Consider the following 13,965-nt stretch of genomic DNA (forward strand, 5'->3'; position numbering starts at 1 on the left):
ATTAAACTTGCTATGCCAGAAAACTATTGAACATGACACATAGTAGTGTACTTAATGATCCAAGACAGAAACAGCTTACTGAGTTAAGTGAAAAGTTGTGCTAGTTCAGTCTCCAGATTTTTTTGGTTCACACCAAAGGGCCGTGCTGCCTATCAGTTCCTCTAGTTTTACATGGTACCAAAATAAAGTCTTTATCTTTTAGGTAAGAAATCTAATTCTTTCCGTTCCTTAACTATTGTATTTCTAGACAAGAAAGGTGCATGTAATAAATAGTTACTTCCTGAAAGAGTTTGAGAGGCAGAAGTTCTTTCACTTTCAGGTGACCAGGGTGGAACATTCTACAGCAGTATGTGCCATGAGATAAACATTTGATTTCTATCCCTGCTTTCACAGGGCCTTCACTAAGATGGCTTCAGCTCCAACCAGCTATGGAAACACTACGCCTAAACCTTTGGGGTATGCTTTTTATTAATTTTCTGAAAGCCTTTGGGTTCTTTTAGCTTATATTAGTAGTACTGAAAGTGTGATTAGTGCTATAGAAGGCCCAGAATAAAACATTTCCCTGTTTGTAAAAAGTTTTAAGTTACAGACAATTACAAGCACTCATCTCCCCTTAACAGTGCATAGGACTTACACACAGGAAAATAAAAGGATCTGTGACTAAATCCACAAAGTAACTTAAAATAGTGATATCTGCACCTGCGTATTAAAATAGAGTACTTTAGAGTACAGGCTCTTATAGGAGAAGGATTTGGCACCAGGAAATGGATCTGTGACAGCCATCATTTTGAGCCTTATTTAGTCAATGGCAGAAGATAAGCACAGCCCTATGTATTCAAAACCGATTCTCTCCAGGGCTTGGAGACTGTCAGGGATGCAAGAATACACTGCTTTTTCGTTAGAATATCCTGGGCAGGGTGTCTGTCTGCTTGTTGAAAGGTGTAGTTATTTATTTCAAGGCATGAAAGGAAAAGATAATGACGGTGCTAAGAGTACATATATCTTATATGGAATACAGGATATGGGACTTGGGTTTTTCCATACTTGAGAGGATTTGAATCTTCATTACCAACTTTACTTTCAGAAATGCACTGTCACTGTCATAAGGAAACTGTGGTGCAGTATGGTTAAAGAGTCTTCTGGTGCTGTTTCACTTGGAAAAATTACTGTTTGGTTGACACTGAACATCTCTGTTAATGCTGGTGACAAAGACACTCACTTGAAAGGAGCTCTGAAATCCTTGCATTACTGAAGTTGCAAAATAAACTGTTCAATGGATTAAAGACTAGAACTCAAGATTCCTATTGATAGATGAGGATCTAACTGCTAGATCATAGGTGTATTCCTATACACTTGGTTGCCATGTGGTTTGAAGAATATATTTCATCACAAAATGAATGACTTGGTACTTAAGTCCTATTAACATTAATAGGAATTGAATGTCAGCATAAAGTTTAAGAATGCAAATTTAAAATAGGAGGTCTTACACAACACGTTTATTTTGCTTTTCAGTCTCTTTTCACGTGTTATGAATACAGGATCACAGTTTGTAATGGAAGGAGTGAAGAACTTGGTACTGAAGCAACAAGTAAGTTTAAGAAGCAATTAAAAAAAAGTCTATCACATGAACATTGTGAACATTTGGAAAAACAACTTTCAGTACCTCTGTCATATTAGTAGAATTAGTTGTACAGTAAAAAAAAAAGTCAGCCTCTGCTGGTGGATAGATCTATCACTTTGTAGCTTCCAGTTTTTAGACAAGTAATGAACAGTGTTCAAATTTTCTTTGATTACCTCCATTTGTAAGGAATTAGATTCCAGTATGTGTGATTAAGACTGATTTCAGCATTACAAAAAGAGCAGCTGTGGAATACTCAAAATAGACTTTCATAAACACAACTCCCCCCTCTGTGTCTTTACTTAGAACAGCGTGTATTAAACGCGGCTGTTCCAGAGCGATTGAAAGTCTGAAAGCTTCATTCTCTGTTCAGTTACAATTCAAGCATTTCTAGTTTTCCCACACAAGTGATGCACAGCAGCTGTAATCTTGAAACATGCTCGAAAATCAAAATGTGTTTATAATGACACGGCCACCTTCAAATATTCACTTAACTTTAGAAAATATTTCTGACTGTAACTTGCATGCAAATTTCAGTGTACGCCCCCATAAGAAAACAAGCAACAACAAAAAAGACACTGGTTGTATAATTTGTTGTAGCTGAAATTTTGAATTGTAGTTCCCAGGAACCTGCTTCTCTGTAGAGGAACTATTTTCTCCAATGTACACTTTCGTCAGGTGGCAATAAATAAATATTTACAGTTAAAAATCTCAATTCTGTAATATTTTGGCATCAGGATTTCTAAGAAAAAGATCATTTGTGATATGATAATTCTTATTGGAAGAACCAGAATTTAATTTAGAAATACAGCATATCAGAACTAAGATGAAATCTCACTTATAGTTAAATGTGTCTTTTTAACATAGTTAGTCTTATCATAGCCTTTGTTTGTTTAGTCCTGTTATACCCATAATTTATGCATGAAAAGTATCAGCCATCCCATAACAGTTGTTTCTGTGGCTTTTGTTAAAGTAGTCAACAAAATTAATTCTGCGGGAGCTTCGCTATGACTAGAGATGATAAATTGCGTTGCAGAGTCACAAATCAGTGGTATGTCATGAAGCAGAGTTGAGGAAACTTGTAAATATGCAGCCTGACTGTTTGTTATGTTTTGTAGAGAGATGGTCCGATAAACTGTTACTTCCAACAATAGATAATAATTATATTCTAAATGAGACTTCCTGTTCTTCTAGTGTTAAACATTTTGCCATTTCTTTTAACGTGCAGCTTTAAAAAGTTGACAAAACGGCTTAATTTGTTTTGAGTTCTGAGTGAGTAAAAAGCCATAATGCTGATGTTTTCAGGGTATTTTTTTTCAGGCTTTTAGTTCATTCTCTAGGTGTTTCGGGGTAGCCAGATAAAATGCTGTTCTTCCTCATATTTTTAACCTTGATGTAGTTCTGTGGTATTTCTATTAAAGTTAACTTTTTATTTCTCATTCATCATTCAGGGATTTACATTGGTTTTTTAATAAGTGTTTTTCAGTGTGATTTGTAGATCATCCTTTGGAATGTCCTTTTTTGATATATTCTGTCAACAAGACACATTTCCAATTCCGTTGCTATGTAAACTCTCCCTAAGTTTATTATAACTGAAGTGATTTGACTGTTTAATACTTCAGATCTTTTGTCCAAGCTAATGTTTCCCATCTTAAATAAGGAAAACTCATCTTAACTCTCACCTCAGTTTACTCCTTTCCAGTTCATCCAAACATTTGTTGCCAGGGTTGCTTTTTCTACTCTTTTCTTTGACAAAATTAGTTCTTTTATAGAATCACACCCTTAATTCTCATCTTCAGCTTTAAAATTATTTCCTCAAACTGCAAAGTATTTTTTTTAATAACAATTCATATATCATCAAATGTCTGCATATGTTGGTAATTCCTAAATACAACTCTGTTCCTATCTTCATACTTTTTTTGCGCTTTCTGTTCATCCCCTAGCTAGATGCTCTTCAGATGTTTGCATTTTCTGTACAGAAAGGAGATTTAGGTGATGATAAATATGCTCCACATAAAGGTTTTATTCCTCAAAAATTAAGAGGAAAACTGTTTAAAGTAGTATTTGAAATACTTTGTAAACTGTTCCATAAATAATAGTGTGTCTGTGAATAATTCTTAGTAAGCATTTCAGCATTCCATTAATTCCACATTATGTTTCACAGAATCTACCAGTCACACGTATTTTGGACAACCTCATGGAGATGAAGTCAAACCCCGTGAGTATAACTTCCCTCACATGGAAAGAGGTTGAACAAATGAAATCTTGAGGCTGTGATATGCCATGCTACATGATAATGCAGTTGACTCTAATCATGCTGTGTCTCAAGAATAGAACCCTTCTCAGAACTATCTCACAAGATTTTTTGCATAACAATAGTTTCTAAACAATGACAGTTTATCGTGCCTCATCGGAACTAGTGTTGCTAGTGGCTTTGAGACGTTTTTCTGCTCTGAGCTTCTAGTACTCTTACACTACACTGAGTTTCTGTTGCTCCTGAATTTCTATGTTAAACTGTGGGCTGAAATTTTCTTTGCATCGAGGTGATATATTTTTTTTTTTAAAAGTGCAATTTCAGATGTGAAGTAGTTACAGAGAGGTACATTAGAGAAAACTTTATTTCCCACATCTTTAAAGCTTTGCTATTTAGAAGAAAATATTTTAGTACTCATGCAGTCTTTCATTTCGCAAGCATCGTTGGTTTTGTGTCAGAAAAGTCCTCTTTTCCCCTTGTTTCTGTGAAAATTTGCTCAGACTTACGTAAGTTACAAACTTTTGAAATGCTTAAGTGTTAGCTAGATAGTTAAGACATTTGCTAGAATTACAGCTAAAAATAGCCCTGTCTTTGTATATGTAGTGTATAGTCAAAGCAGTGTTTTTGTCTTGCCATGTATTTTGTTCCTTCAGAACTCTTACATATGACCATGCTGTCACAAACTTATTCTGAAAAATCACTTGTTAAAAGTCATTTAGGAAGCTTTAATATGTTTACCACATCTTATCAGTCTTCCTGTTGTAATGACATCAGCGTCAGACCAATTGTAATATCTCACACTGGTTAGAAGATTTAAAACATTCTTCTTAGTCCACTTTCACCTTCAGGTGTTAACTATATGTAAATGAGATAAATGGTAAAATATGAAAATTATCAACATGCAAGGAATCATAGAATCATAGAATGGCATAGGCTGGAAGGGACCTCAGAGATCATCTCCTGTCTTTTGTTAAACTATACTTCATAGATAATGTACATCATGATTGTTAGCAGAAAATTTGCTTTCTCTTAGAGAACAAAGAAATTGACACTTTTTTCAGTGGCAGTGGGTGGTTGTCCCTATTTGCAAGACTTGTGAAAGATGTACAGGGCTAATTTTATCTGGTCAGCCGGTAGAGGTCACTCAGAACACTTAATACAGAAAGCTGACATAAAAAAACTACAGATAACTTACAAGTAGGTGAAAATTGAAACAAGGTGGGTTTTTTTAAATAAACACTAGCTTCCTCAGGCTACAAGTTTAGGGAATTGATTTGGAAAAGTTTACAAGTCATATGGAGTTTTTCTACTGACTTGATATTGTAACATTTCACTTAGCAGAAATCAGCCACAAGCACTTTCATAATTTGGAGAAGACCTTGATCTTCTCAGTTGAAAAAGCAGAGATGAAGCCAGTCTCTCAGAGACTGGAATTCATGGCCCAAAACAGGAAGTCTTACTTTTCAAGTCATAGGAAACCAGACAAACCCTAAAGAATGATTCTCCTACCCTGCAGGAAAAGTGACAGCAACTTTTTGAGTAAGTTTCAGCTAGGAAAAGCAAGCCAGAGAGTCATTGTGTTGTACATTGTACAGAGTTGCGGTACCATCAACAGAAGTGAAATTGTATCTGGAAAGGACAATGTGTAGAAATACACTGCTGTGGCCTCTGTTCATCTTCTGATGTTTGAGATCCTTTTCTGTTCCCTGGTGTAGAAAACTACTGCACTGCAGGCAACATAAAAAGGGAGGGGGGAAAAAAAGCTTAAAATTATTATTTTTTTTTTTACAACATAGAAAAAAATCTGCTTTATAGTTCATTGAATCTTATTAATGACAGTGATCAGTGTATGAAACGTACATACAGGTAAAATATGTAATGTGAAATTAGAACAGATTATTGAGAAGTCAAACAATTATTATAATGAGCATAAATTATTTTCTAAGTATAAAATGCAATAAAGGAAATATATGAAAACTACAACTTGTATCACCAACATTTGCAAATATTATTGTCAGTTGAAATTTTAAACCTATTCAGAATAATATGCTGTGCAAAGCTCCGTAGGGTTGTCTGTAAATCACTTTCTGTGTTACTTGTCCCTGCTGCTGCTTTTATCTCAGAGGGCCAGCTCCCAGAGAGGACAAACAAGTCTACATCTGTGCTTTACAAGTTTTTCAGAAACAGGAACAGAAAAGTTCTCATGGGAGATACTACCATCTTGTAATTTTTTAAATTTGTCTAGGTTGTTTAACTACAGTTACGCTTTTTCTTGGAATATTTATTCAGAAACGTTCATTGATGACCTTACAGTAATCCATTACTTGGGGTTTTTTTTAATAGTAACATTTATTGGTTGAAGCAGGTTTTAAAGCAATTACTTTGGGGATTGTGTTTTCATAAAGGAATGTTCTGTTCATAAATCTAGTAATATAGTTGCTTGGTTTTGGTATCGCTAGATAGATATTGATTAAACCCTTAAATCTCCCTAACACACAAAAAATCATATTGGCAAGTATACGCAAATTTTAACCCATAGAAATGAAATTGACCACCACTTACTATAGAATTATGGAGGTTCTTTTAAGTATCTTCCACAAAATGGGTTGGTTCTTTGATAAGTAAACCTTTAATATTTTTATGGCAAAGTCCCAAAGGGGTATAGCCTCTGTCAATACAGTATGTACATTTCTATTGACTTAAGAGGTAGATAAATTTATTTGTGATATATATGAATGGAGCTGTATTTTGGTTAATATCATTCCTTTCAGTGAATATGGTATCTTTCAGGCTTAGGATAGATTGTATGATTAGCCTTCATACATTACAACAAAAAATTCTAAACATGGGGGATTTCCTTAATCCAAACTAGCCTCCTGCAAAAGAACAAACAGTCTGAAAGACAAGGATATTTCCATGGATCTTCTTCCATTTTAATTTGAAATCTTGGAAATTAAGTTTATAATTTCAAAAGTATGAATTTTATTCCTAAATTACTTAGGGAAGTAACAAATTCAGTTGCGTGTCAGGAAACCGTTATACAGTTGTTTTTATTGGAAGACTAGCGATTTCTTAAAGCAAATAAAATCTAGTAGGGTTTCTTTCCCTGCACCCTCAGAACTGATTTCAGCAAAAATGGTGTATTTAAAGAACCTAAAAAAAATAAACTAGCTTATCACATTTCTATTACTTTATGACTTTTGTGTGTCTAATTACACAAGGCCACAGCAAAAAACCACAGCAGTACTATGTTCAGGAGGAAATGGTTGTAATACTGTTTTTTTAACTCTGATTTTAGTTCTGGCATTAATCTGTAATTCATTCTAACAAGCAGGGAAGCTGCAGCTCTTTATCCAGAGTAAAGATTTCTCAAATACCTCTTAATTTTAGTCTAGAAATATCTATCCATTCCCAGCTTTCTCATTACTTCAAAGTTGCTATACCACCTTTATGTACGTGGCTGCCAAAATCAAGGATGCTGGCAGACTTTACAAATGCAGTTGAAATTCCCAGTGGAGCATGTAAAAGCATTTACAGAGGTTTAGTGTGAAATTAGGTCTAAATTACATTTTGTAAAAGACAAACTTGAGGATAAGAGACTTATGTAATTACATAAAAGTCCTCAATAGCAAATAGATTTATTTTCTGTGTATGTAACCACCACATGTATACTTAATATTTTGTAGTATTAGAGATGTTATGCTTTGTGAGCTCTAATAAATTCCCCAGATACGCTGTCCGCTACTCAAGAAAAGTTATTTCTGCTCTACAGTGTCATCAAAACAGAGATCTTGCATGTAAGCACCCAGATGAAATCAGCTGTAGTCCTGCGTGCAGTTTGTCCACAAACTAAACTTCACAGTACCTGGATGAAAACGTAGTATAGAAACAGAAGAAAGCCAAGTAGTTGTCAGAAGGAGTTACTAAGAAGTTTTGTTTTTCATCCATAGTAATTGCCCAAATCCTGCTCATTGCCAATAAAAATATTGGAAGTGCCTCAGTGTTCTGTGTGAAGAAAAAATTTTTTTTTAATAGTTTAGGCAGTCAGACTTTTCAAATTCTTACGGAACTCATTTCTTCTTCAAGAGCTTAATTTTGGTTTAATAGTAGTCATAAATCATGAAATGAAAAGGGTAAGTTATGTAACAGTAGCAGATTTTGATCTATCTTGTATTTAGCATTCATTGCCATAGAAGTGTTTTGTTTTATAATATTAAATCAATAGCAGATCTCTGTAACCTGGAACATTTTAGTATTTATAAGTAACCATGTGATGTTCCTCTAAAGCTGGTAACACGTTGATTTTCCTTTCTGCATGGTGCCTTTCTGTTGGGATTTATTAGGCAGGGAATGTATTTTTTGGAAAGTGTGTAATAGTCAGTTTTAGATGAACCACGAACAAAAAGCTCACTAGCACCTTTCATAGCTCTCTCACTGGTGTTTATTCTGTACTGGTTCAATTATTTACAAATGCTATAAATATTAGTGGACACCACAGTTAATTTTGAATTATGTGACTGCTAAATGGGACATGACATTGGTTTGAATTATGTTTAATGTAATAGATACAGGCAGAAATTCATAAGTCAAAATTCTAATCTTTTGAGATAAAAATGTACTTTTAACAGGAGACAGATGACTACCGGTATTTTGACCCCAAGATGCTACGAGGCAGTGACAGGTGAGTTTACTCTCAGTTTTGCTTCTTTCTTTGTACACTGTGAAAAGGCTAACTTAAGAAATCCGGTTTTATTTTATTTGCTGACTACAAATAATTAATTTTAATCATTAATTCTAAGTCAAAACAGTTGGTGTTGAAGGGATTCACAACGGGAACTTGGATCAACCAGATAAATTTTTATAGTGCTGCAAAAAAAATCTTTTGTTCCAGTGACTGAATATGCTGCTAACATGTAAATCGGTTCAGTCACAGAAATGTGTGCTAGTATTTAGCAACAGTGAGTGTTAGAATTCTTTATAGTTTAACTGCTTGGTTCCTTTGAAACTTTGTAGATTTTCGCTTTTATTTAAAAAGTCATTGGATAGTGCACCGAAATTTCTTTATCACTTTTTACACAGTTAAAATTTTAATTTGAATACAGCTCTTCTTTAGTAATTAGATAATAACTTTGTAAGCAATCATTAAAAATTGACTATTTGCTCTTGTGTAGACAGGTGCACATTCTATATTTGTGTGCACATGAAGGAAGAATTGGATATAGTTTATTTTACCATTAAAAGAGAGGAAGAGGAATTACACTAGAAGTTTGTAAATTTGTGTCTTCTGCTTTGTTATCTTTGATCAGTAACTGTAGCTGATAATGTCACATCTAATAGCTGAGAAACAGAGAAGATACTGAATTTTAACATACGTTTTAAAATTAATTTTCATCGAACCTATTGGAAGACTATCAGCTCACTTAATTGCAGGGGTGTAGTGTAGGATGAGTATGGATAAAGTAGGTCCAGGCTTGGTTTTATAAAGTTACTTGCATTAAAATCTGTCCCTGCTTCCTCTATTCTTGAAACATGGAAAGTGTGTTTCTGACAGCATAAGTAGTAATAGGAAACAAATTTCAGATAATACGTATGTTTTACTGGAAAGTATTATTACAAAGTATATAATTTCAAAGATAAACAGATTTTGAAAGCATCAAAGAAGAAAATTGCCAGTATTTTTATTTCATTTTAATTGCAACTTTCATTTTGTTCTTTTTTTGTAGCATTTTTAGAGGATTTTGTACACAAGTGCAAAGATTTGATTAAATCTAAAGGGTTTTTCTCATATAATATGCATTTTTACCTGTTCCACGTAGTTCCGGTGTTGCTTTAAACAATGCAGAGAGATGCATTTATAGCAGTTCATAAACGTGCCATTCTGTGTAGCTGTAATAACTATTGTAGAGAAAAGCTTTTAATTTCTGGTTTGGGGTTTGTTTGGATTTTGTACATAAACTTAGGTTATATTCCTTAAATCATATTTGAGCATGACAACAAAACTCTAGTATAGTCATATCGGAGTTTGTCTAATTCTCCCTGAAAATATTTATGTAAATGGATACAAAAACATAGCTTAGCTTGACAAAAGGTAACTAGTTTAGAATAACAATATGAAATAGTATAATTAATGGAATGACATTAAAAAGTGACTTTTTTTTTTTCTAACCTACTCCTGTTTTAAGAAATACTGGCATTTCTACCTATTATTTTTTAAATAAAGCAGGAATTGCATTGCTATAATTCAGTCTTAGCAAAACTGCATCTTCATCTCCTGTGAAAAACCTGCATCAAGTATAAAGAGGCCTTGCCCTCTGAAAGGATGGTACAAAATGGATGTGGGTTTGTCATATCATGCTCAAATGATGAGAGAGTTGGGCTATCAGTTCTACTTATGGGGAGCCTGTGGTATTCATGAAAGATCCAAACAGCATATTAGAGGTAGCCATTCCCTCTTAAAGCCTCTTTTTCTGATGCACTGGAATCTGCGTTGAGTCAGTTGTTGGTCTCTCAGAGAAAATGTTTCGAAACAAGGGAAAAGATGAGTTGAAGGGAACAATGCAATGCTTTTAGTCGGTGTTAGAACACAAGATGTATTTGGCTCTCTGGAGCTGCAGGCCAGGAAGGTAGTGGTAATGCGTGAGCAAAGGGCTGGAGAGCGGACTGACCCTTCAGAGCTTTCTGCTTTGTCCTTCCTTTCTCCTGAAGGTGCAAGGTGATGCAGGAGAAGAGATTTCTCCCTTTCTCCCTGCTACCTCCCAGTGGCTAGGGCTGTGTATTCAAATGCAGAGAGGGAGAGGAAGAGTCTGTACCACCCAGACTGCATCCTACCTCTCCCCTCCTCAATTATTTTAATCCTAATGCAGTTGCTGTGACACCTGACACATACCTGTTGCCTATAGTAGTTTTTGAGACTTTGAAGCATGAAGAAGCGTGCATACAGGCACTGCAAACTGACTGGCTTACCTTGTTAAGATTCCAGTAGGCAAGGATGATAAATGTCACAAACTGTGCTAATGCCGATGACATTTTTTACTCATTGTATTTGCTCCTAGCTAGCAGCACTTCAAGCTCTAAAAGAAGGGTCGTCATAAAGCTTATGATTCAAACAGCAACCTTAAAACTGATGAAGTAAAATTCCTATTTACTCATGTATTCAGTCCTGTAGAATGAATGAATGATTTTTCCATAAGAAATCATTTAAATAAAATACTTGGAGAATGAATGCAGAAAGACAATTACTGTTCTATTTTATATCTTGTGTAATATTATATAGTGTTCACAAATGTTATGTGTCCACGATGCTTATTTTATGTATTTATATTAATGTCTAATAAAATTTAAGTTGTAGTTTGTGTTTCTTTTTATAGCTCAGTTCCAAGAAACAAAAATCCATTCCAGGAGGTAAGTCATGTAGAAATTATTTTTCAATGTTCATGTGTTTAAAAAAAATAATTCCTGAGGTACCAGTCATTTTTTATGATCCTGATTAAGAAAGCGAGAGGTCGCAAGAGGTCTTGTTTGCAAAAACCACTTAGGCTAACTATATCTAGTATTAATTGTAATTAGCTATTATTCTGAAGAAGTCTTTTCATCTTCAAAGGACTATGTAAGTATTAACTAATACTGGAGAATAAAATCTAGAAAATTCTTCTAGAGGTAATTACAGGGATTTATAATATTGTAATTGGGTACTCAGCAATTTAAAACCCCCATTTTTATACCAGGTCTTTAGAATAATCTGTAGATTTAATCCTTTGTGTGGCCTTTAAACAGCAGTGTTGACCACTGTTTTAAGTGACAGTATTTTGAACACTCTGCAATCAAAGGAAAAAAGCAAAACAAATGTCGTTTTAGACAAATGCCAGTAACTTTTAGTATTTTTCAACATAAATATTTGCAAATAGTAAAAGTTTTACTTATCTGATCTTACTGCCTAGTTTCATAAGCAAAATCTCTGCCTTGGCAATACACAGATGTCTCAGATTTCTCCTGAAATGTCCTAATTATCCTCCTGAACAAAAGAAATACCATGTGGTGTCATATTTATGGCTGGCAGATGGTCAAAGCAAAAATGTCAGTATTAACATAAATTTTATCTAAATTCATATAGTGTAGTCAAACAATTTTGGATAGTGAATGTTAACAAAAATGATGCAATTAGTAAGTCTCCTTTTTGTTTTCATTAATTGTTCTCTTTTAAGCATAGCCCAGAAAATACTTGTGGCCTTTACCTGTGATATTACGAGTTGTTACCAGTAGTAAGTGGGAGGAGAAAAAATAATGAAAAAAATGTCTTGCTTTATAACAGAAGTGTTGTATTTGTCTCCCGAATTAATTCTTAAGCATCCATGGAAATATTTTAGCTGTTCCTATGGACACTGGAGACATCTCTGCATGAAAGTAACATGTTGAAACTGCGTATGTTTCAAATATTTCTTAGTAGAAGATAGTGACATGTTAAAAACTCTCAGCTTACTGTTCTGCATCCTACTAAAACTCTTCTATTACCTTCTTTCAGGTAGGAAGCTAGTGGTTCTGTATCCAGTTCTTATTAGACTGCAGTGTGATAAGGATGGTTTTTGCTGTAGGTTTAATGATTTGGTATATATTTTACTACTGAAATGTTGAGGATTTGAATGCATACTCTGATTATGTGTGTGTTTGCTTTTAGGCAATAGTGTTTGTAGTTGGAGGAGGCAACTACATTGAATATCAAAATCTTATTGACTACATAAAGGTATGTGCACTTCTGTTGGTTATAATCTACTGATAAAAACCAGTTTTAGCAGGTTTTCTGTAACATTTAGTATTTAGAAGATTAAGTCTATGAAATTAGCCTTAACATCCTTGTTATATACATAGTCTGGGGAAAAAAGTAAGTAAGAAATCAGAAGAAAAAGTGGATTATTAATTCAGAACAACAAAGAGTTACTGTTTCTGGTATTTTTGCTCCTGTTGCACTTTGGAATTGAGTAAACAAACTGCATTCTGCTTTGTTTTGTCTTCATACACACTGGTGTGGTTGAAAACTGTCAGCAGATGTAGCTCACTGAATTAACCTGTCTTCTGTACTGATACATCAAATGGTGTCAGTTTGGCTGTTCATGTTGGTTTAGAATCCTGTTACTAGTTTTTGTTTGCTGTTGTTAACTAAAGCAGCTATGGTGTATCATAGCCTTGAAAGTAAGGAACTGCTCGTAATTCTCTAGTTTTCATAAATCTCGCAGAGGAGATACTACAGTGCTTTTCCATGTGAAACTTGGCAATATGAAGTCAGTTCAAAACAAGGCGTACAGATAACAGTATCTTATCTTACAACAGTCTTAGTTGAGCCTAATATCTGTTACTTCAGAAGCCAACATAATGCAAATACTACGCTGTCTGTCAAAGCAAAGATCGGACTGATGTCAATATAACAAGCATTTATTATTTACCCACGGTTAGAAGTTTTCCCTAATGAGTTAATGGAAGCTCATTCTTGCTATACTGTATCATTTCATTCTGTGTAGAAATCATAAGAGGTGTCATATGCACAAAGAAGAAAATAGATAAGCAATTGTGTAATTCTGGTGTAACAGATTTAATTTCTCTGGTTCCAGCTGGGCAGCCTAGCAGAACACAAGTATACCAAAAATCAATCGATGGAGAAAAGTAACTACATCATTACAGTTCTTGGGAGGCAGGGGTGAAACTTAAGCACTTTCCAGGAATAAAAACATACGAAAGGAACCTTGATAGAATTTCGAAGTAGGTAATTATTTAAGAGCAGCAGCATAACGTTCTTCCTTCCTGATCTTAACCTTGTTCATGGTACGATCGTCCTGTCCTGTGGTGGACTGGATTGAGGTGAGGCTTTTCACACAAAAGAATAAATACGGAGCGTTAGTCACTGAAAAACACTTCTTCCACAAAACAAGCACATGAGAGTTTTATGTCCAGGTAAATCTTGGAGAACGTAAAGTCAGAACGTGTGTGCAGAGTTGCCTTCCCCCTCTAACAGGCAGCTGTTTTGGAACAGAGCTGCTTCGGATAGGGGAAAGGAGAGGAAGAGTAATGTAAGTTACAGGAATTATTTAGGCTCAGCTTAGCACTT

General features: G+C 34.6%; 1 protein-coding gene across 3 annotated transcripts in view; it reads left to right on the forward strand.

Annotated features, from left to right (window-relative positions):
- SCFD1 (sec1 family domain containing 1) overlaps nucleotides 1–13,965 on the forward strand; it is a 55,067-nt gene that overhangs the window by 37,138 nt on the left and 3,964 nt on the right. For all 3 annotated transcript variants that reach the window (XM_086612993.1, XM_086612994.1, XM_086612995.1), the window contains 6 exons: nucleotides 394–456; nucleotides 1,513–1,588; nucleotides 3,783–3,836; nucleotides 8,501–8,553; nucleotides 11,240–11,273; nucleotides 12,544–12,609. In XM_086612993.1, coding sequence (XP_086469119.1) covers nucleotides 394–456; nucleotides 1,513–1,588; nucleotides 3,783–3,836; nucleotides 8,501–8,553; nucleotides 11,240–11,273; nucleotides 12,544–12,609 — 346 coding nt within the window. The remainder of the gene's footprint in view (nucleotides 1–393; nucleotides 457–1,512; nucleotides 1,589–3,782; nucleotides 3,837–8,500; nucleotides 8,554–11,239; nucleotides 11,274–12,543; nucleotides 12,610–13,965) is intronic.

The sequence above is a fragment of the Tauraco erythrolophus genome, chromosome 6 (assembly GCF_009769465.1).
Source record: "Tauraco erythrolophus isolate bTauEry1 chromosome 6, bTauEry1.pri, whole genome shotgun sequence".
NCBI classification, from domain to species: Eukaryota; Metazoa; Chordata; class Aves; order Musophagiformes; family Musophagidae; genus Tauraco; species Tauraco erythrolophus.